General features: G+C 36.1%; 1 protein-coding gene across 1 annotated transcript in view; it reads right to left on the reverse strand.

The window, feature by feature from the left end:
- Positions 1-23,846, reverse strand: part of DEUP1 (deuterosome assembly protein 1) — a 46,294-nt gene that overhangs the window by 18,204 nt on the left and 4,244 nt on the right. The window contains exons 3-9 of the mRNA XM_061457891.1: positions 18,012-18,183; positions 16,557-16,652; positions 10,505-10,639; positions 7,862-7,975; positions 5,334-5,546; positions 1,365-1,501; positions 638-743 (exon numbers count right to left, since the gene is read on the reverse strand). Of these exons, the coding sequence (XP_061313875.1) occupies positions 638-743; positions 1,365-1,501; positions 5,334-5,546; positions 7,862-7,975; positions 10,505-10,639; positions 16,557-16,652; positions 18,012-18,183 (973 nt within the window). The remainder of the gene's footprint in view (positions 1-637; positions 744-1,364; positions 1,502-5,333; positions 5,547-7,861; positions 7,976-10,504; positions 10,640-16,556; positions 16,653-18,011; positions 18,184-23,846) is intronic.

A 23,846-nucleotide genomic window follows, 5' to 3' on the forward strand; every position in this document is an offset into this window, starting at 1 on the left:
GCTACTGAGCAAAACCACAACATGCCTGAAGAGGAGTTCTGAGCATCCTCTACTCCCAAAGTGTTTTGGCCTGCCAAGCCATATGCCAGTCCACAGTGCTATGCCACCACTGCTTGCAGACAGCACTTGAGAAATGTGCAATGCAATGCGGTATGTAGTTCAAACTAAAGAGCGCGGCATAGATTGTGCAGCAGGTGACTGACTAAGCTTGCCCTTGTGCAGCTATCTGTCCTACTGACTTGTAGCAGTTGATCTGTTGACATATCTTACATTTGAGACCACCTACAAACTACTTACCTCCTAAAGCCTATTAATTACTTTTAGCCTTAGAGGGTTTATTATTTGCATGGTATTACTTGAACCACAGTGATGCTTGAGCATGGTCTCTTCCCTCACTTCAGTGAAGTAGCTAGCTCTGCACAGAATCGAATGTCAATTTTACAGCTATGCACCTACCTCCAGAAATGCAACAATATATGAAAACTTTCTCATGTATGAAAACTTCATGCTCTCCTAAAACCACAATTTATCTCCTGCTCTCTTCTACATACGATCATACCCAAGGTCAGTACTTTTCTCTCTTCTAAAAATCCTATATTGCAATTAAGACCTGGAAATACTTAATGATATGAAATACCTCATTTAGCTCTTCTTGCTGGCATTCTTGACTTTGTGCCAATAGTAATAACTTGGTGTTTTTATTTTCTAGTTGCTCAGTAAGTTGTGCACAAAATGGCTGATGCCTTTAAATAAGAAATAAACAAAACATGAAACAAACAGAACATTCAATAACCTTTACCTTACAGCATCCTCTCTACAGTCTAAAACTGTGGAAGAGCTGTGTGCTGACGAAAAAATAAAACAATCAAAGATTTGGCCTAAACCAGGTTGGATCTTGTGAGATTTCTAGAGATTAAGGACAATGCGAGTGCATGCAGAAAGAATCCTGAAATCTCTTGCAGACTGGTATTTCCTATAACCTCAAATAGCTGAAGTAGATTAGATAAACCATAAAAAGATGAATGTTTTACTCAAGGGATGTTAGGGAGAATCTTAATTACACTATTTCCAAAGTGTTTTAATGCTGAGAAAATGGAAAAAGCCTGTAAACATATAAACAGAAATAGATTAAATGCATTGATTTGTAAAGATCTCAGCAGCATTAAAGCCTTTTTACAGAGCCTGCATCTATTGCTGCCATTTTGTTGTATATAATTGCCAATGAAAATGTTTATTCTAATATTGTTTAGAATCCAACATTTGAATCCAGAGTATCTTAAAACAGCTTTAATTTATATCAAATGTAAAAATAAAAGTTATTAGCTCAGAAGTACTTCTTAATTTAAATATTGTCTTCAACATACATTTCCTGCATATCTTTATAGTCTCTGATTTTCTGTAGTTCTGTATGCATCTGTTGGCATTCCAGTTGTATCCTTCTCCAGAGAGCATCCCGCCACTGCAGCTCATTCCTCATGTCTGAAAAGCCTGCCTCCATATTCTAAACAAACAAGCAAATACATAAATAGTTAAATAAATTTAGACGGCTCAAAAAGGTGTGTGTTAACACATCAGTTTCAATACCTGTATAATTTGGATGAAAGGACATACATGGTTTTATTATAAGTTTCATTTCTGCAAAAGACACTGCTTTCATGTCAGTTCTCTTTTCCAGAAATGTAATCTAAAAATCAGATGCTGAATATTCGTTAGCTCTTGCAATGTTCCCATGCATCTGCCTCTGAAACCATCATAGGAAACATCATTCAGAAGTTCTTCATTGTACTAAATGCATCTAAAATACATAGTTTGCTTGTTTCTCCACCCTAGAACATGCTTCACATGCAAGAATAAGTGCCACAAGTAACTTCCATTTTCTATTTTCCTAATGGCATTTCCAAATTGATAAGCTTGAAAACTACAAGGCTATAGAAAGGCAGGATTACGTGCATGTCTTTATTAAACATTTCCTGGAAGCTTGGAGCAGATCCATCTAGACATCTGTACTTAGCCACGGTGTGTGCTCAGTCATCTTCAAAACTAGTTCTATCTGCATGGAGTCAACTGCTTATTTAAGTGAATATCACAAAATTATTGAACTATCACAAAAAGATTCTTCTTAGGGACTCCACAAATCTTACCTCTATTTTGCCATTAATTTCTGACTGATAATGTGGTAGACAATCTGAAGATCTATGATGTTACATTCGCATCACAAACTCTGAATTTCCACAAATATACCGAGAACATACTCAAGAACTCTGAACTATAACCCATGAATAACAAAAGTAGCAATAATAACCAGATTCTTGCAATAATAATATTCAGAGAATACTTATTTCCTCTCACCCAAGATCTAAAAGCATCTTCTAGATTAAACCAAAGGATTTTCCAAGGATGTTGATCCTTTGCCTTTAACACCATTACACTAAATCCATTAGTATTTTTCATAGTTTCTTCATTTTATTTTAATATAGTTTCCATGTTTAAAAGCAAAAATAAAGTCTTTAAACTTTCATAAGACAACTGGAATCCAGAAATGACATTGCAAGCAAGGAACTTCAAAGGTTTGTTTTCCTTAGAGCCTTATATGAGAATGACCTTCCTTCCAAGAAGCCTGTGGGTTTTCTTTGGCTAAAAGGGCTGCTGCAGACAGATATGAAGTGCTTTTGCTGCATATATAGGTTCATTCATTTTATCCTTTGTTAATATAAGGCTGAGAGAGCTTTTTTAAACTCTGAAATGCAAGTCTGGGCATATTCATGTGAAATAAAGCTTAATGAACTGTTAAAATTCTCTGCAAGACTTGCTTATGATCATCTTTATGACTTCAACATTCAAGAAATAGTCACAATTATTTTATAATATATGAATTTGGGGGAGGGTTTTCCCCCTGATTTCATTCTGGGGCGGATAAGAGGAATGAATGCTGCACAAATGTGTGGTAGAATCCATATGTGACTGGAGTCATCAAACAGATTTACATAAATTGTATTTTCTTCTGTGAATTGTAATAACAGCAGGAACAACAACAGCCACAACAGCAGCCACGGTAATAATTGAAACAGAACTTCAGGTCAAGAATTTCACATATCACTGCAAAAAAAAAATCATTTAGATATGTACCACTTACTATTTTAGGGGATATTTCCTGCATCTAGTTAAAACACCAAAAAGAAAAGTAATTTTGAACCAGAAAACTTTAGGTTTTGTTTAGAGAATATTTAATGGAATACAAATTTTTAAAGAATGTGTTTCAATCTGAAAAAAATTCAAAATCCTCTTTTCTTCCCATGTTTGATATCAAAAGGAAGTCTCAAAAGTTTCCTCATCAAGTCCTGTTCTAATACTACTCAAAGCTGTTCGTGGTGGATTGACCCTGGCTGGACTCCAGATGCCCAGCAAAGCTCTATCACTGCCCTCCTCAGCTGGACAGGAAAGAGAAAATATACTGAAAGGCTCACGGGTTGAGATAAGGGCAGGGAGAAATCACTCAGTAATTGCTGACATGGGCGAAACAGATTCAACTCAGGGAAGTTAATTTAATTTATCACTAATCAAATCAGAGTGGGGTAATAAGAAATAAAACCAAATCTTCAAACACCTTTCCCCCACCCCTCCCTTCTTTCTGTGCTCAGCTTCACTCCTGATTTCTCTACCACCTCCTCCAGAGCAGTCACAGGGGGATGGGGAATGGGAGTTATGGTCAATTCATCACACACTGTCTCCACTGCTCCTTCTTCTTCATGAGGGTATAGGGAAGATATATGAGGCACAATACTAGGCTTGCTGCCATTGCCATCAGCCTTCTCCCCACCTAGATTCCCATTTACCTCTCCCTTCTTTACCCACATCAGGTCCAGCTATTTCCATCCTCCATGTAGCACTCCACATAAACTTGCTTACTTCTTCTGGCTGACAACAGGCCTTGTGCTTCCTGCTTTCTCACACAGACATTCCTAAAAATATATCTTCTCTGAGCTACACCTTTTCACCATAAATTGAATTTTACATCCGTGTTTTCCGTCTGCAGCTATTTGCAAATGTGGCTTTTCTAACACAGCAGTATTCCAAGCTACCAGCACAGTTATTCTGCAACTTTCTGCCCTTTAGCTGACAATGTTATGTACATCTATCTCCGCTGCTACTTAAAATATCTTCAGTGCTTCCTACAGCTCCTGTATTCTATTCACACGATTCCAAAAATCCTCTTGCTTGAAGATTTTCTTTAAGGCTACAGCACAATAACACCTACTTTCTCTCTTGTACATCTATCCACCTGCTCCGATTGCCATAATTTCTTCCACTTCGTATTCTAATCCTACCACTTTTGATGGCAGACTTTCTAACAGGCCTCAAAACAGAGATTTTTGGTTGCATACCAATAACTTGTATACTAATGTCCAGATGAAATGTATGAACATCACGAGCTAAACTTGGCTGTTCAAACAACACCTGAAATTAACCTCCACAACATATATGTTAATTCACATGAAGTATATTGTGTATGCAGTTATAACTCTGCAAGGTTGCCTATAAACAGAAATAGATTATCCTTCTTCAGAAAGAATTGAAGTTACTATAGGCCACTCAATACTTTACTGGACCTTAAAGTGCTTCAATGAATAAGCAAATGCATAATTTATATTTGTTACCAGAAAAACACAGCAACGAGAATCTCATTTGTGATCTATTTCAAACATAGCTAATAAAAAAGTCTGTAAAGATCTTGTATTATCTTGGGCTTGTCAGAACTCATATATCAAGACCAAAAGAAGAGGCACAAATGGCTGTCTTCAGACATCAGTGCTATGCTGAAAAACGGTAAACTAGGGATAAGATAAAAGCTGAGGATTCTTTACATGGTTGGCAACTTAAAAATTCATTGACTTCAAAATCTTCCCTCAATAATAATAAAGTGCACCACACACGTTTCTATATACTTATTTACTAGCTATGCGGCAGGCACAGTGTACAACAAGGTGTAAATCAGATAAAGAGGTTTCATAGAAGTCATTTATGCACAATAAACCAAGTGAACTAGGCTGAGTTTTTGTAGATGCTATGGATATAGGAAAATTACAAAACCCCTAGATAAACAGACAAGAATAAAATATAGCACTACGTATCAAACATATTTCTGTTTTCTTTTTGAGTGCCACTAAAAAAACATACTGTTCACAGCTCATTCTGTGTTCCTGTAAATCATATATCTCATGTACAGATCTTTTATAAAGGCATCTCAGTACAACTTTTTAAAGTATATTCCTAAGTAACTAATTAACCAACATTAATCCCTCAGTCATCGGGGGAAAAAGAAAACCCATCATTACCTGGCACTGGTTTTGGTACATTTTTAGATCCTCTCGGAGTTTCAGATTTTCCTCTTCTAGTTTATTCTTATTTATTGCTATTTCATTCACAGTTGCCTTCAGTTTTTCAATCATCAACTCATCCATTTCACTTTTGGACTGGTCACAGGTAATTACCTCTTCTTGTTCGTGTTTCTTATTGCTTATTTGGAATTGATAATTCTGGGTCTGCTTCTACAGAGAAAGAAAATCTTTTAAATGAAATTCAGTAATTCTATGTAAATTGCTAGGACCAGACCATTCCTATTTAAAACATAAAGCTATTTCCATCTTCACCAGGATCTGCTTAGAAAAGATGGCACAATTGAAACAGCCTGCATAACTTCTCGAAAGGATTCTTCCTTTATTTAGTCTCATGTTCCTTGTCCTCAGTCAAAAAAGTGTTTCAGAGACTTTGAAGGGCACAGAAATTTTTCAAGGATATTTCTCCTCTGCTGTGTATTTCCCTAGTACTTAATGTTAATTAGCCTCAAATGTGGAAAAGGTGATTCTGATGACCTACACAAGGCAGTTACCTATAAAAAATAATTTGAGAGAAACGTCCTTCTTTGATTCATTGAACTCGGTAGGAGTTGTGTGTGTGTGCGCCTCAGGATAGATATTAACCTTTGACTAGAGGCTAGCATTACATAGTTCATGTATAAACAGCTCAGTTACTACAGGAACTGCACTTTGATACCATTATCCTTAAACGTGGGGAAGATTCATCTGCACGTTCTGCAGAGTCCCACACTCCATTCAGTTTCATGTACTAATTAAAATCCTAAAACAAAACCTTCAGAAAACTGGTATTGCCAGGATTTGTGAACTCACAGGCCTTGAGAAGAATCATAATTGCTATGGCAACTGGGTTTGCTGTTTAAAAACTTATCTGGATAGATCCCCCTACTGGGACATTAACAAGCAGCAGTAATTTTTCAGAAGACTGAGAATTCACCAAAAAATGACAATAAAATATAATCTGGAAACCATATTTCATATGCAGAGATCAAGTGAGCAAGAAAATGTGTATTAAAAATAAATAGGGTTACAAACGCCGTATGTCATTGACAAGGACTGCAAAAAGACATGCTTTAGACAGTTTTTGATGTACTTGATTATGTTCCCATAATTTGTGTTAGCTGAACACTCAAGTAGAACTGACCACTGGCTGCATAGCAAATGAAAGCCAAAAGAAATTTGGAGGTAAGATTCATTTCTATAGTGGACAAATTAAGGTCCCCTTGACATCAAGTTACAGAGTCTGACATACCAAACTGTTAAAACATCCCATGAAAAATACAGTGCACCCCAGACTCCAGCTGGAAATCCAAGACCTCAGAAAAGAGGAATTTCAGACAAAGTCACAGGACCAGTTAATGCTTTCAGAACAGTTAAAGGGTAACAGTCCATCAGGCTTCTGTTTGATAAAGTAGTCAGTATTATGTTACAGTTGTGAAGAAAACTGTCTTCAAAGAAAGTTCACTGACATCAGTGAAAGCCTCAACAGAAAAATGTGAATGAGCATACTGTACTTTGACTTGTCTACCTAAATAATCAACATGCATCCCTCTAGTTTGGTCTTGTCAAAGTCTTGCTCCTTTAACACATTTGTAAGGAAGTTAGAGATACAGTATAATGCTTTCAGCATTGAAACCCAAACCTTAACTGCCATCCTTGGAAACATTAAGATTCTCTTAGGAATTGTTAAGAAAGTGTTTCACTAGATTAAGGTCCAATGATCTTGGTAACAGTGGAAAAGAGGATTACCAGTCAGCAATGTAATTGGCTTCCCCTTAGTTAATTTTTGAGCTGTCTTGTGGCCCAGTTCACTTGTAAGTTATTTTCTAATATTATTTTAGAGCAGGATAGGTCATCAAGACATCATTAAATCAATTTTCTGTTCTGCATTGGAAGGAATTAAAAAAATAAAAATATGCTAGATCAATAAGCTGTCTAAAAAAAGTAATAGAAAATTGGCAAGTATAAAACAATCAGGAAGTCAGGCAACAACTGAATGATAACTTCAAACTGAAAAGTATGATAAAAAAGGGGTAAGTGATCCAACAAACAACTCCAAGTTGTGATTTTGAAGTAGCATATAGAAAATGTTTGCATAAATGATATTAATATATAGTTACAATCCTAAAAAAAAAAAAGAGGGCTTTCTTAGATTTGAGGGAACTTTGTATTTGATTCAAGCTAGCAATGGCATGCAGTTCTTATTTGGTAAGATACTTTTCAATAACTTGTCATCACAATTAATTGCATATTAGTAAATAGCATAAAAGGTAAAATTATCCCCAAGCTATATTTAAAAAGGAAAAATTAACATGCCTTACCTAAAGGCCTGCCTTGCCTAAAGCAATGTATTCACTACCAATATATCCATGTATTGTCAGATTCACTGTAAGTTTAGTGGTGTTCAGACTTTTTTAGATTAAGATAAAAGAACCATAGCTGAGCTAACAGATCATTTTCTTCCTAAAGCAGGAAGATAAGAATTTTACCTGAAATAAATTACATTTCTTGTACAATAATTTTTGTTGAGCATCTAAATAATCAAGATAATTTTGGCAGATTGTCCCCATCTTATCCCATTCTCTTGATTTTGCCTTAAATTCCTGGAAGACAGCAGAACAAGGCTAGTAAATATAGGGCAAAAAATCTTGATCTAAATAACTTTGCAATTTGTATAGTTCTAAGAAAAATCCAGTTGTTTAATTAACACAGAATCTTTCTGTAATTTTGGAAAGGAATAAAAAAGAGCAATGATACAAAGCAGCCATCCAGTCATCCCCACCAGAAAAAAAAAAGTCTTAAAGATCGTTAAGCTGAAAAAAAGGGTGTTAATAATTGTATAAAAATGATAAAATATTTTAAATGACTTCCAGCACTGTAGATCTTGGAGTTATGACTATAGTACACCCATTTTAGTGGAGGGCAGTTCCTGTGACTTTAAAGCTATATCAGTGTCAAGTAGAGTAATCAGCAGGAACTCAGACCTTTAATGTACAGGGTTATTTTGCCAAATTGGACAGCAGCTACTTTGAATAAGTTTTACTTCTTGCTCTCTTTACATTTGCTGCTTCTGGTTGCAAGTTCACCTAGCTTAATCAAAAACTTAATAAAGAAATTCTATCATATCTGATTTATTTAGTACTGGGTTTGCATTTGCATTTATATCCCTATTTACAGTGTGTTTGAATTTGCTCTTAAATTGTTCCAGATCTTATATGTTCACAAATAAATGTTAAAGGCAGTATCCTACAAAAACACATAGAACTCCAGTTACTAGAGCTGTTGTTCTTTTATTTTGAAGAATTACCAAATTAACAGTATACTGTTTTATACAGTGAAAACTGTAATACTTATAATCTGTTATAAGAACTTCCTTTTCCAGAATAGAAATGTTGATTCCAAAATAATTTTTACAATTGTTGTGTACTGGTGTATTTCCCAAATTAAAAAAAATAAGATTTTATGCCCTAAATTGATTTGCTGAAGCAAAATTGATTGCTTTCCAACATATAGGGGATACCACCTAGAGTACTCAGTTTGACTCTGAAGACCCAACATAAGAGGGATGTGGACATGCTCAAGTGAGTCCAGAGGAGGCCACAAAGATGCTCTGAGGGCTGGAGCACCTCAGCTGTGGAGACAGGCTGAGAATGCTGTGGTTGTTCAGCCTCAAGTAGAGAAGGCTCTGGGGAAACCTTAGAGCAGCTCCCAGTGCCTAAAGGGGACCTATAAGAAATCTGTAGAGGGATTTTTTACAAGGGCATGTAGGGATAAGACAAGAATGGCTTTAATCTGAGAGAGGGGAGATTTAGATTAGACTGTAGGAAGAAATTCTTCACAACAAGGGTGGTGAGGCCCTGGCACAGGTTGCCCAGAGAAGCTGTGCCCCATCCCTGGCAGTATTCAAGGTCAGGTTTTATGGCACTTGAAGCAATCCGGTCTAGTGGACAGTGTCCCATGGCAGAGGGGTTGGAAACAGATGATTTTAAAGTCCCTTCCAACCCAAACCAACATATGGTTCTATGATATATTAATACAAATCCTCTCTTACAGCTTTCCTCATATCCGGTTTGGCATTTTAAACCAATATATATCATTCTTTTTTACAAGATGCGATACAAACGGAGTTTCAGACTCTTTAATGAGGATGGCTGGTTCAAGGCCTTACTAAAGCACTGCTGAGCTTAGTAGATTTTCAACATGGTAATTATTTTCTGAATACTAGAATTCGCTGAATATATTCCAAGCACACATTTTTCATCCTGCATAATTAATCAAATTACAGCATTGTGTTACATTATTTTCACATCTTAATTTTGACGAAGGTTATTCTCAAATTAGCTGGATCAGATAGCTTCACAGTAGTGATATATTTTGTCAATGATAGATATATAACCCATTTATTATTCTTGTATTAGCAGATGTTGGCTGCTGCGCTGCAGTCCAAAGTGTAGTAGCTCTTCTGATGGTAAGGACTCTTCCATGCGGAAGAGACAACAACATTACGTAAAGCTAGAATGTGTCTAGGATGTGTCCTGTTATGTAGGCAAAGTCATCTGAAGATTGCAGAGGTTAGTCCTGTATCTTGTGGAATAACATAGAAGACAGGCAAGTATGCTCAAATCCTTCTCCTCTGGGGTACTCTCAATCCCTTCATCCCCCAGCCTGTACTGAAATGGGTGTAACAAACAGTTTTCCAATACTGAATCCTGTCTTATCTAGCCCTACATGGTTGAGTTTGTCCTGAGATCTATAAAACTTGAATTAATGGTAGGAATTACATGACTGTACCCTGCATATGTAAAAGATCTCATGCCTCAAGAGATTATATTATCCAGTACAGGATAATATAATCCAGGATAATATATCCAGTAATCAGGAAAAAATAAAATCAATTTATAATTACACTTATGAAGAAAATTATCTATATGAATTCATAGAACTATTAAAAAAACTAATAAAACTTGGATAAAAGAACAAAACCTGAATATTAATGATACACCTTTTCTTGCTAGAGCAAGCAAATGATAAAATTTTTGTACAATTATCAGGAAATTAAAGTTCATAACTGTAAGCCACAAATTAGTCTAAAGGCACATTAAGATTAGAATATAATAACAAAGTATTCTTACCTGCAGTTTCTTGTATAAATTGCTCAGTTCAGATGGTGTCTCTATCCTTTCCTCACATTTTTCTCTACTTTCAACCTTTTTTTGTTTTAACTGATGTAACCGTAGCTTTTCATAGCTATGTGCCAACTTTGAAAGCTAAAAATGAAAGCAGAGTTAAACAAGCAGAATCTATCAAAGATAACCACTTTGCCAAATTTTTCCTTAAACTATAATCCCCAACTGCAGCTTCAGCATTCTAAATATTTAATCAGCGTAACAAAGAGTCAGTCCATCAATAAAGTTAATTTATTAAAGATGAACAAGAGTAAGCTTTCATATGAATGTTAACTAACTGTTCACATGGGGTAATCTGACAGCTGCTTATTTCTTCTGAAGTCCTTTATGGCACAGTTACCCACAGTGTCATTTCCTCCACTACGTCTATATGGAATGTTCCATACTTGTTTACTGCCATCTTGTGTTGACATTTTTAAAGGGTGCTTCACTACCCAGATGAAGGATTAGCATTAACGCATTTTAAACTTGAATGTATTTTATCATGAACATAGTTGAAATGTTATATGTGTGATGACTGCGTTCTTCTTGAATCATGAAGTGCCAAAGACCGTCTATGGGAATTAGACATTAAGTTCTGCCTATGGATCTTACCATGGAAGCAAGGCTTGGTAGTCAGAGGCAAAAGAATCAGAGGCAGAGAAGGAAGGGGACCAGTAGAAGTACCAGTCTCTTCAGAAGGTACCAGCTTCTTCAGAAAAACAATCAGCAGTGAGCTATACTGCACAAGCAAAGGGACTATGGCCATTAACAGGCTTGACACAGCAAACTGACATTTACTGGTAGAGATGTGTACATCTGGGTTTGAAATCAAAAAACAAGAAAATCAAGGATATTGACAAAGAAAGCACTAAAGATATGGTCTTGATGGATGCTGAGTGTTCTTTTCAAAGCTGACAACTATGAACACCGATCCTGCTGTTATGTTCTTTTAGATTCAGGTATATATGACTTAAAAATTCTGACTCTAACATAAAGTTATTTGACTAGGCAAATAAAATCCATAAAATCTCATGGTTTTGTTAACTGCTCAAGTGAACTACTGTTTGGAAAAGAAATCACTTCCAAGGTAGTAATTGGAAATGGAATTGAATCCTATTAAACAGATGAGGAATAAGCAATTGAGATCTGTGCAGATAACAAAAGTGGTCAGAGTAGTCCAGAAAAGATACAGAACAGAAATTGGAGTTTAAAAATCATCTGGAAACTTCCTAGAGATATTTGAAATGATTTTGGGAACTCATACTATGGAACAGCAAAAAAGAATTGAAAAGATGACCAGAAGATAGATTGCCCTAGACTACAAAGTTTCATGAAATAGGGAGGCTGGGATAGAGTTAATTTTCTTCCTAGTAGCTGGTGCAGTGCTGTGTTTTGGATTTAGTCTGAGAATAATGCTGATAACACACCGATGTTTTAGTTGTTACTAGGTAGTGCTTAACTCTAAATCAAGGACTTTTCAGTCTCTCATGCTCTGCCAGTGAGGAGGGGCACAAGAAGCCAGGAGGGAACAGAGACAGGACACCTGACTCAAACTAGCCAAAGGGATATTCCATACCACAGCACATCATACCAAGAATATAAACTAGGGGGGAGTTACCCAGAAGGGACTGATTGCTGCTTGAATCAGGCTGGGTATCAGTCAGCGGGTAGTGAGCAATTGCATTGTGCATCACTTGGGTTTCCTGAATTTTATTCCTCTTCCTTGCTTTTTCCTATTATAATTATGATTTCTATTATCATTATATATTAATTTATTTCAATATTAAACTGTTCTTATATCAACCCATGGATTTTACCTTCTTCCAATTGTCTCCCCTATCCGTCTGGTGTGTGGGGTGGGGAGGAATGAGTGAGCGGCTGCATGGTGCTGAGTTACCAGCTGGGTTTAATCCATGATACCACAACAGGAGGTCCAGGGACAGATTTGCCCAACTTAGAATTTCTGAATGTAAATCCAGTAACATGTACGTACAGAGCTGAGATACCATCTTCAAAACAGAATCAAAAGTCTTGCAGGGAAGCTGCCTGTATTTGAAATTGACCTTGCCAGAGAACACAGTTAAGATAAAATATTTAAAATGGGTCAGAGTATCCAGGTTCAAGCAACATGGAACTCATTGACTCTGGAAGAAATATATCCTTTTTCAAATAACAGGAGTTTTGTTCTTGAATATCATGGAATATGTGAACTGCCTGGGAAGAGCAAACTCACATGAAGTTATTAGACTTCATGTGAAAAGGTAAGGAAATACAGGATCCAACACTTCAGCAAACCAGTCCAAAATGGAACAGAATATCCAAAATGAGAATATATAATTATTTTACTATTAAATTAAAGAAAGTAGGATATCTCACACATTATTGTCTGGATGTTATCATGACCAGTAACTAGACTAAAATCCAAGATTCCTTCAATTTAATGCTAGATATTTGATTTAAAAATTACATCCAAGTTGTTCTTTTTGCGCGGAGCACAAGTGAGTTCTGGCATTTTAGTGAGCTCTGGGGTGGAAGACTTTATCTAAGTTTAGTAGCCATCCAAGCCTGAGTTACTCTGCATTAGAAAAGCTGCCTTCAAAAGCTTAGTCATTTCAGTTATCTGAAATTCTTGTCACAAACTGACATGAATTATATTCTAGGGGTGTCTATTTCCTTGATACTAAAGGAAGCCTGAGCTAGCTCAGATGTAGCCATCTAGCTTTTAAATGTGTAAGTGAGGCAATTAGTTGCCAAAGTGCTTAGAGCAAGAATGGACTCTTATTCTTTTGCTGAAGAATTTCTGTCATTTTCAAAAGGAGAATAACTACCAAACAATATTGAAAAAAAGTATGGAGAAAAGTAATGAAGATAAGCCCCTAAAGTTTTTGCTATTTAATTATGAAAGTGTTGTATATTTGCATGAGTGCAGCAGTGCGCCCTAAGAGCTTCAGGTAACATATCAGAAATTATTTCCCCAATACAAGAAAAACACTGATTTTTCTTCATTCAAAAGACACACAATTCAGTGGGAATGTTGGTTATTAAATAGCTGCTTTTATCAGGAGCAAGGTTAAAAAGCACAGAGGACCACAGAAGCAAGAGTATAACAGAGAGATTTGTTCTGAATAGGCTAGCATTCTGAGAGTGAGAAAAAGAGATCCTATTTGTACCAAAATTAGGAAGGAACAAAAATTGGGAAGGATTTTAAGAATACATCTGCAGAGAAAAATACAATGTTACTGGTAAATAGCAACACACCCATTTGTGCGAAACTAAATTTTAGCTTTTAAGATTATACAGCAGAGAAGGAGGTCTAACTTTCAAGTGAGGGTAAGAACCAAAAGAGACAAAGGAAATTTGGTATTGTCAGGGAAGCTTGAGACTTTAGGTATGAGTTTGTGCAGCTCAGAGTCAGGGAAACTGAAGTCATTCTATTGTAGACACCACAGCACTGTAATTTAAGAAAGAAACTGAATAAGGAGATGTGGCAAAAGCTGGCGGAGCAGAGCAAAATAGACCTACTGTCTGTCACAGGAATTTTTCTGGAATGAACTGGAATTGTTTTGACAGGCAAGTTTTCTGTTCGTCACATAGAGAATCTAGGCAGGCCTCCTAACTTAGGCACTTTTCAGGATGGATATTTCATGAAGAAATGTGGTATGGTGAAAGGAGACGAATGGGAATTGGGAAAAAAAAATGCAAATGGCATCACTGCAGGAACCTTTGGTAAAATAAACAGAATGACTGATAGAAAGGAAATGTTTGGACACATAGACTGGGAAAATGATGCATATTCTTAAGAGCTAGAAATACAAACTTGTTGCATAAAGATAAAAGAAGAAGCAATCAGAAAATTCAAAGAAAGGTTAGGTTGTCTGAATGATGGGTAAAATGCAGAAGCCTGGCAAGAACTATAACCAGGTTTACAGAGAGAAGCTTGTGGATTAGGAGGTATAAGACTGTTAAAAAAAAACACAGAAAAAACAGATCATACTGACCCAAGGTAAAAAAAAAACAACAACAAAACCACAGAGAAAACAGATTGTACTGACCCAAGGAAAGGACTTACAGGTAATGAACAGCTTCACAATCAACATTTTGAAAGTTACAGTTTCCTAAAGTTCCCTTTCAGTGAAGTTCTGAGCAATAACACGTAACATAAACCCATTTTTAGCTTATGATAAATAAAAATTGAATGAAAAATATTTCAGCAAATGTGAAAAAGGATGAGAAAACAGATCTGCTGTATTTTAGGGGATAGTTCTGCATTGCTAAGAGTACTTTACAACTGCCATGTAAAAAGTCACAGTTTTTCATTGTATGGTGTTTATCTTCTCAGTGATCATGCTAAGATACTGTTTCTTTTCCTGTAATTTGTGTCAATTATAAAACAGCATTTATTTCTAGGTACTTCGCAAAATAATTTAAAGTGTTAATTATATAACAACCAAAGCATTTACTGCTTACACACAGAGCTGTTTGCCAAACCAATTTCCATATATAAAAAAAATAACAGAGAACATGCACTTAAAAGTAAGCTATACATTTAGCCATTTTATGGATTTGGGTGGTGTTATCACCTCTAAATGAATATAATGATATCCAATTCATGCAATCCAATGACTCCATGGTAAGTTTAATGACTGGGAATTTTTAATTTTAACACTAAACCCTTGGTAGGAGAATCTAGTGAAGGAAACAGTAGAATAGAAGGAAAAACAAACAAAAAAAAAATGCAGAATTATGCACGTTAACTTGTTAAAATCTGCAAAACAGAATAGACTGAAGTTTGCAAGAATTTAGATTCATGATTAAAGTGGAAAATAATGAAGAGACAAAAGTACAGACACAGGACAAACACAGCTAAAGACTGTCACAGAATCACAGAATGGTTTGAGTTGGAAGGGGCATTTAAAGATTGTCTACTCCAAGTCCCCTGCAACAGGCTTCCACTAGACCACAACATTTTCCACTAGACCAGCTTGCTCCAAGCCCTGTCCAGTCTGGCCTTGAACACTACCAGGGGATGGAGCAGCCACAGCTTCTCTGGGCAACCTGTAACAGCGCCTCAGAGCGCTCATTTAAAAGAAATAAATATTATTCCTTATGTACAATTTAAATCTCCTGTCTTCCAGTTTAAAAACCTTGGTCCTTCTGTTACTACAGGCCCTGGCAAAAAGTCTCTCCCCATCTTTCTTATAAGCCCTCATTAAGTACTGAAAAGCTGCAATAAGGTCTTCCCAGAGCCTTCTCTTCTCCACTCTAAACAGCCTAAACTCTCTCAGCCTTTTGTCATAGGAGAGATGCTCCAGTCCCCTGATCATCTCTGTGGCTCTCCTCTGGACCTGCTCTAACAGGTCCATGTCTTTCCTGTGCTAAGGACCCCAGAGCTAAACACAACACTCCAGGTGGGGTCTCATAAGCGTGGAATAGAGGGGGAGAATCGTCTCCCTTGACCTGCTGGCTATGTGTCTTTTGATGCAGCTCAGAACATGGTTGCTTTTTTTGGGCTGCAAGTACACTCTGAAATAAATAAAGCCAAACCAAATTCCCAGCATTAATAGTCCAAGTTACTCTAGTTTTGATACTATGTTCCCTTATGGAGAGCTATCAGACCACATCAATAATCCCTGTAAATCAGGCAAACTAAACCCAGAAAAACTTGTGGCAAAGACATGATGAGAGCAGTTTAAGTCTAAATATTCCTGATGTGCATCAGAATCTTACTGAGCTGAATCTAATTATGTATTTTATTCATTCACCAAGGTTTTGGTTTATTAGTCAGGACATCAAGTATCTGCCTTTATAACAGATGTTGCAGTCACATCAAAATCCATCAAAAGAATTTGGACATGTCACTACAGAAATGACACTGGAGCCTGGTAAGAAGCTGAAGTCATTATCATTTGTATGACATGATTCATCTTTCCCAAATCCATAAAGGTACATCTATACCATTAGGCATTAGGTTCTTTATAGTGCAATCATAAAATCATTAAATTGACAGTTTTCTTACCTCAGATTTCAGTTCTTGAAGCTGAATTTCATAATTCTGAGCCATTTCATATTTAGTTTTCTGTAAGTTTTCCAGTTTCTGTTGAAGTAGTCTCACCTACAGTTACAATAAGTATTCAAACTTACCTTTTCTGAAGTGTTCCAAAGTATATCATTTTTGGATTAGTAATTTGAAACCTTGAAAGCAGGCATGTGCTTAAAAGATAGGTGCTAAAAATATATACTCATTCAGTAACTTAATAACAAAACTGGACACCGCGAACCCACATTGTGTCAAAATCAAGTTAGGGATTTTATAGTAAAAAGTCTCACTGTATGCTTATGCTATGACTTAATGATAATACTGTATGAGCCTGTCATGAAAGACCATTTAATGCAGTTTTTCTGACCCCACTTTATGAACTGCTGTGCTCCATTAAGCAAGTTTTGCTTGAATGGCTTACACAACCCTATTAATGACTTTCAACTAGTTATGTTCAAATTATTGGGAGATACTGTAGTCTCATTTCAGCTTCCTAAGTAAAGTGCCATTTGAGAAATCTTGAATTACCTGAGTTGCACAGAGACCTGAGAAATATGACAAAGAGCATACATGACATCTATATTTTTCAGGTGAGAGCAGCTGGAAGATAGGTAGAATATGCAAAAATATTTCAGGTAACATCTCCATACAGGCAAATAAATTGATGCTTTAAGGACTGGATTAGATGAATTATTCTCTTGGCTTCTCTGGCTGCAGTGACTAAGGGCAAGTTCATAATTGCTCATTAGGGAGAGTTATTTCATTTTCAAAACTCCCTCTGGCAGTTCAAGACACCTAGCTCACACGATGATGCCCAACTGTAAACACCTAACTTCAGATGTCTTGAACTAGAACTGAATGTTGTGCTAGGATTTACTGATGCTTCTAAATGAATATTCAGAAGACAAGACTGTGAAGTACAGGCAACATCAGGTACACTGTGGCTGTCAGTTTGATAAGCAAGTCTTAAGTGGTGATACACTTTGGATCTTCACTCTTAATAATAAAATTATCATACAAAGACAGTATATCATGTAAAATAATAAAAATCAGGTGTAAACAGGAAATACAAAGATGTAATTTTCTGAAACTTTTTGAACTGTACATTTCTATTTAAAATTTTTGATGAAACTAGAAGTGTTGGCATTTAGAAAAAACATCACGTTATCTTTTTACAGGTAAACTGAGGATATTCAATTTAGTCTTTAGGGAAACAGAAGGAATATGAGACTTTCAATGACATTTTTACAATCACTTTTTGGAACAGAAGCACACTTTAAGGCATAACACTAAGGATAATTAGTGACCTTTAGAGGGTGTTTGGTATTTTTACATGCTAGAACAAACACATCTTCTTACAGAGCATTTAGAGCATACTATTAACTAACCACCAGAATAAATACTTTCTTTATAGAATGTGATATTCTTAAATACCTCTTGACCTTTTTGATCCAGTTCGCTTTGGGCACTCGTTAATTCTTGATTCTGGATATCCATCTTTGCTTCTAAAACTTTCATCTTCCTTTCCCATTCCACTTTCTTGCTGTTTACCACAATATCAATTTGATGCACTAGTTCCGGAAGTTCAGTTTCACATGCAGAAGTTCTAATAATGTAAAAAACAGAGATTTATTTTTTCAAATACAGAATAAGGGAAAAAACAATTTTTTTAGTTACATTGCTAAGATTTTATTTTAATTCTAATGGAAATAATTACTTTTTCAATATCAGGAAGAAAGAAATGGGAACGTTAAATGATGCCTTCAAATGCAGGTAGAATCTCATTTCATCCATCTTTAGTTTGCCTAAAGTAAAAATCAGAGTATTTAACATATTCTGAACTATTTGTCTAGCTTAAATGCTGTTTGATATCCTTTTACTCCTTCAGGGATGAGCTGTGATGTAAGCGTAAGTTAAGTTGAAAATATCCAGGCCCAAACCTCAATGGACAAAGCTGGAGAAGCTGAATATTAAGTTGCTACTGGGCACAGGACTTCCCAGTAAGAGTACATAAGGATGAAAGCAGTTTGTTACTAAACAGCCAGCTTTAAAGCAAAGCACAATACTTAATTGCTAGTTCAACTCTACACTGTTTTCCCATTTTGTGTGTGGAAAATGGACTTACATAACAAGGTGACTTGTATAATAATAGGAAGGTTTTATTCTACTACAAAGCACAGAAGTGCATTTTGAAAAAGAACTTCTCTTTGGGGGACTGTGTGGTGGATTTCATAGAGGTTTGTATAATATCTGCAACATATACATTTTATTTTTTTTCCAGAGTTCTGAGGTTAAATTTGGAATACACCCCCTGCATTACAACTTCATTATCAACAATAGGCAATGTCTTACTCTGCTGCTTCTAGAATATGATGTGTCCTAAGTAGCAGAATAATGATGTATGGTGAATTTATGCTATATTAGAAACTGCTTTTGTCTGGACAGTGTGAAGCAAAGTTTAAATCAGCTGATGTATACCGTTTAGCACATATACACAAAGTATCTGAACTTTAGCATGGAGATTTCTTTATTCTAAATCCATTTGATACCAACTTTGTATTTGATGATGAATAGAAATAAAAAAAATGAGATAAGAAAGATACAGACTATAGAAAATTTGGTTCTGGATGCTTTTTTATGCAAGAGATTGTATAATTCTTTCTACTCTCTAGAACATTTTATTTGTAGAAAATGACAATTTCACATCAAAATGTTACAGTCTTTCTGGGGTATATGACATTTCTTTACTGAAGTTTATTGCCCAGTTAAGCTCAATTGTTTTATGAGCTGGTAGCTCCTCTCAACCTGTACATTTACAGCTGGCATTTTACATTTGCAATTATTTATTTAAAAGTCAGACTCTTTCTAGAACTCATGGATCTGTTCATCTTCCTGGGAAAAATTCCAGTTTGATTTTATTTTTATGTCATAATTAAAAATGTTTATTAAAATGTTCCTGTTTATTTTCCTAATTTACTGCTTCTTATCGAATTAACCTGGAATTCTAGAGTTTGGGAAAAATGATGTTTGAGACAATGTACACTCTTGCCTAATTCCTCCCCATAAAATAAAGAAGGGGAATTTTATTCCATTAACATTCAGAGGTGCTTTTGGACTGCTGCAAAGAAGGCTGAGCTATTGAACAAATTGCTTCACTATGTATAGGAGCCCATAAATTTTCTATAAAACTTTATTTCCATCTAGTCATTTGGAAAAAAAAGTCAAGTTTATTTTGTATCGCTGTGATTAATTACACATCACCAAACCCAATCTGTTATTTCTCAATCACTGAAGACTTTAATTTAATCTCAGTTTACTTAAATTGAGATATTAATTCTATATCAGAATTAGTTCAGACAATGTTTCTGATAAAAGTCTTTAGCAGACTTACTATTGTATCACTTGCTTTGTGTCATTTATCAACTTAATTTGGTTTTGGAAAAGTCATACACAGAACGTTGGCTGTAGATAATTTTATACTAAGCACGTATCTCACTGGAGCAAAAGAAAACCTTTCCCTGACTGTTTTTAACCAGTGGATTAATGTGTTCAGTTTTAAACTTTTGAGGGGTAGCATGTCTTTCATTTCACTTTCTGTAAACATTTTGTTCCCACACAATTGTTTTACAATCTCTTACCTGCACATCCTGTTCCCATGAGTTAACTGGCTATAAACTTTTCAACTTCTCATTTCTTTTTTAGAGCTTTTCTAATACCTTTGTCCTTACCTGTTCTAGTTTTAATTGGTTTACTTTTTTTTTTTTCTAAATAAGAGATTCTATTTATGTTACCTTAATCTACAGCTTTATTATTGGAGAGGGACTCTTCACTAGGGACTGTAGTGATAGGACAAGGGGTAATGGGTTAGAACTTAAACAGGGGAAATTTAGATTGGATATAAAGAAGAAGTTCTTTACTGTAAGGATGGTGAGGCACTGGAATGGGTTGTCCAGGGAAGCTGTGAATGCTCCATCCCTGGCAGTGTTCAAGGCTAGGTTGGACAGAGCCTTGGGTGGCATGGTTTAGTGTGAGGTGTCCCTGCCCATGGCAGGGGGGTTGGAACTAGAGGATCTTAAGGTCCTTTCCAACCCTAACTATTCTATGATTCTATGATTCTATGATTAATTTTTGTAGAAGACATACTTTTATCTTATCTTTGTCACATGTTCTTTAGTCATTGCAACTACATCTTGGCCATGAAAAAGATTATTCCCATTTAAAATCTTAAAATTACTGTTATCAATGGTATGATCTGATCTTTGTGCAAATTTCTGCATATTTCCCTTTGCAGCTATTTAGAGGTTAGTGTATCCAATTACTGCTGTATCTAAATGAAAGTACAAATATAGTCAGTGTTGTTTCCCCACTGTCAACTCCCTCACCCTTATCTCAACCAGTTACACTGTTAGTAAACTGTCAGTGGTACATCTGCTTTATCTTCCCTTTTTGCATTTGTCACAGTGTATTCACAGAATCACAGGGACATTAGGGTTGAAAAGGAACTTTGGAGATCATCCAGTCCAACCCCTCTGCCAAGGCAGGGCCACCTAGAGCAGGTTACACAGCATTCATTGTACAACTGAGGTTTAATCTACGCTTCTATTTCCTGATACTGTTGCATAATTTTCAAGTCTCTTCTTATTCTTTTTTGGTTTTGATTAGAATCCTGTATTGAATTCCCCGTTGATAGAGCCAACAATCGTATTCTTTCATAAATTTATCAACTATCCCTCTTGATAGCTAAACTGATGCAAAAAGATGTATTGTAACCTATTACTTTTTGTGATAATAAATTTAGCCTTCTGTAAAATGAGTTTCTTCACTTAAAATGGTCTCAGGATGCTGTGACATCATTTTGAGTTATGACATGCTCCATTTTCCTTTTAATAATATTACTTATCTCACTGGCATTTTCCCCCAAGGTAAAAGTGATGGCCACTGGTTATAATTGAATTGGTTCTTTCATTTATAAAAACTTAAATGGTATGTATTCTCTTGACTGCTGACGGTACACACCTCTGTGTGCCTCTATGTGCACAAGAAGTGCCTTTCTGATCGCTAATCAGTTTGCAGCCATTGTAATATCTCTGTGGCACAATGGTTCATTAAAATGAGCATAGCTATTTCCTTAAAATGAGCATAGCTATTATTTTATGAAATAATTGCCATAGAGACAGTCACACAGTGACAAAAGACCATGCAGCATGTGAATAATGAAGCAGGAACCTAGGAAAGGGTTAATGATAAAAAGCACAGCAGTGTGCCTGTATCTGCTCCATCCTAGGAAGTGCTGGAGAGGCTTTCAGTACCCAAAAGTAGCACAGAATGTCATTTTGTGTCACGAACATTGCAATCTTGCGTATGTTTTTTGGGGGACAAAAGAGAATGTGCCAAGCAATTAGGAGCTCTACTTTAGCAGAACTGCACTTAACCAAACACAGAGCCATGTGTTCAGAGGCAATATCCCTCTTGCCAGTGAGCCTTCAACTGCTGAGCAGGCTGCCAGCACAGTGCTGAAGAACATGTAAGCCAGCTAATGTGCTCCTCACTTTAAGTGACTGTGCAAACCAAGACTTCATGTAAGCAGCTGCTTTTACTCCTGGTAGTTGATACCACCATCTTGTGTGAATGCTAGCATGAAAATGCTTCCTTTCTTTTGTGGTAATGTTTCATATTGCAGCAGTGAAGCCAGCTCTCCAAATGTCTGCCCTTCTCGTGCCCATGTTGAAATCCCCTGTCTGTAGGTTGTGCTCTGGGTCAAGCACTGGTCCCATACACCCTGCATTTCATACCCTGCATGCTCAACTTCTGAACGCACTACACTAAAAAAAGAATTCCTTAGCATGGATAGGTGTCTATTGAATATACATTTTTTTGTTCTTAAGTGATGCATATTGCTTGTTTTGATAATTGCTACAGGAAAATGGAGCAAATTTGTTAGATTTACAGTATTATAATTAAAACTCAACATGATTTTCTATCATAAAATTCTTTAAAACTTTTTTATCAACAAAGCCTTAAAACTTCATCATTATGCTAAGCTTGGAAAGGCTTTTTAAATGCAAATATAAATCTTAATATCTTTTTAATGTTAAAACTGTTAGCAATGCCATCTTAAAAATTTAATATGAGTCACAGAATGATAATAACCAAAGTGCAAGCAAGTATTACACTGTGATGTACGGATCACAAAACAAAAATGCCCCCCCTTTGAGGGCCTGAAACTCATCTCAAAATAGCATTAATGATAAAGCAAGCTTGGATTCCCTCTGGGTGCAATATAAAATGGCATTTTGAAAACAGAAGATGAAGTGACAATGCATCAGGACTACCTTTTCTTTGATATTGCTCTAAGGACGTGCCCTTCCAGCCTCATGTAATGTCAGGTGGCAACACTTTGGTGAACCACTAGCAATGACTCAGCTATCTAATTTTAGCCTTCAGAAACAGGCACCTTATTACACGTCACATGTATCATCTAAATATTGTTATGCAAGTGGAAATGCAACTTCTAGCATGGATCATTGGGTTACCCTTTCAAATACCCTTTCGGATGTCATGGCTGACATCTTTCCCTCTTCAGTTTCACCTGTCTCCTTCAGATCATCCCGAAGAAAGCAAGTCCTGCAGCTGTGGCTAGAAAATCTTCTCTCAACAACTCTTGCATGCTTCTTAAACATAGAACCACCAATATATAAAAGGTAGTGTTGAAAAAAAACCCCCTTCCAAAACAGCTTCTCAGTCTATCTTCACCTTCTCTCTCTAATTCTTTACTTAGATCCTGTAGGTACAGCTGCAGCTGAAAAAGGAAAGCTGTACCTGAAGCTGTCGATTACTGCTACTGTTCTACTACCAGAATTACTCTGTATTGTGGTTGTGGTATTACAAATAGATCTGCATAGGGATGTCTTTGGCAGTTATCCCCACCTACTAGCATAGAGATACTACTAGCTGCTGTAATTATTAATTACAGGCAGGGGGGTTGGAACTAGATGATCTTAAGGTCCCTTCCAGCCCAAACCATTCTATGATTCTGTGGTCACTGGATGTGAATGTGGAAAACATGGAAAACTGATATATTTTGTTTAATATGTCATCAGGTAAACAAACACACAAAGGAACAAGTATTCCCCTAAAGTGAAGAAGTATGCTTATGGTCTTTTACTCATATGCATTCAGCATTCCCACCTCACTGAAGGCATACATCAAATGGATTCTTCATACATGGAAGTAATGAATTGCACTTAAGCAAGTGGCAGATCTTTTTTG

This window comes from Pezoporus flaviventris, unplaced genomic scaffold (assembly GCF_033815535.1).
Source record: "Pezoporus flaviventris isolate CSIRO_AGI_PZ_B2104156 unplaced genomic scaffold, CSIRO_AGI_Pfla_v1 ptg000025l, whole genome shotgun sequence".
NCBI classification, from domain to species: domain Eukaryota; kingdom Metazoa; phylum Chordata; class Aves; order Psittaciformes; family Psittacidae; genus Pezoporus; species Pezoporus flaviventris.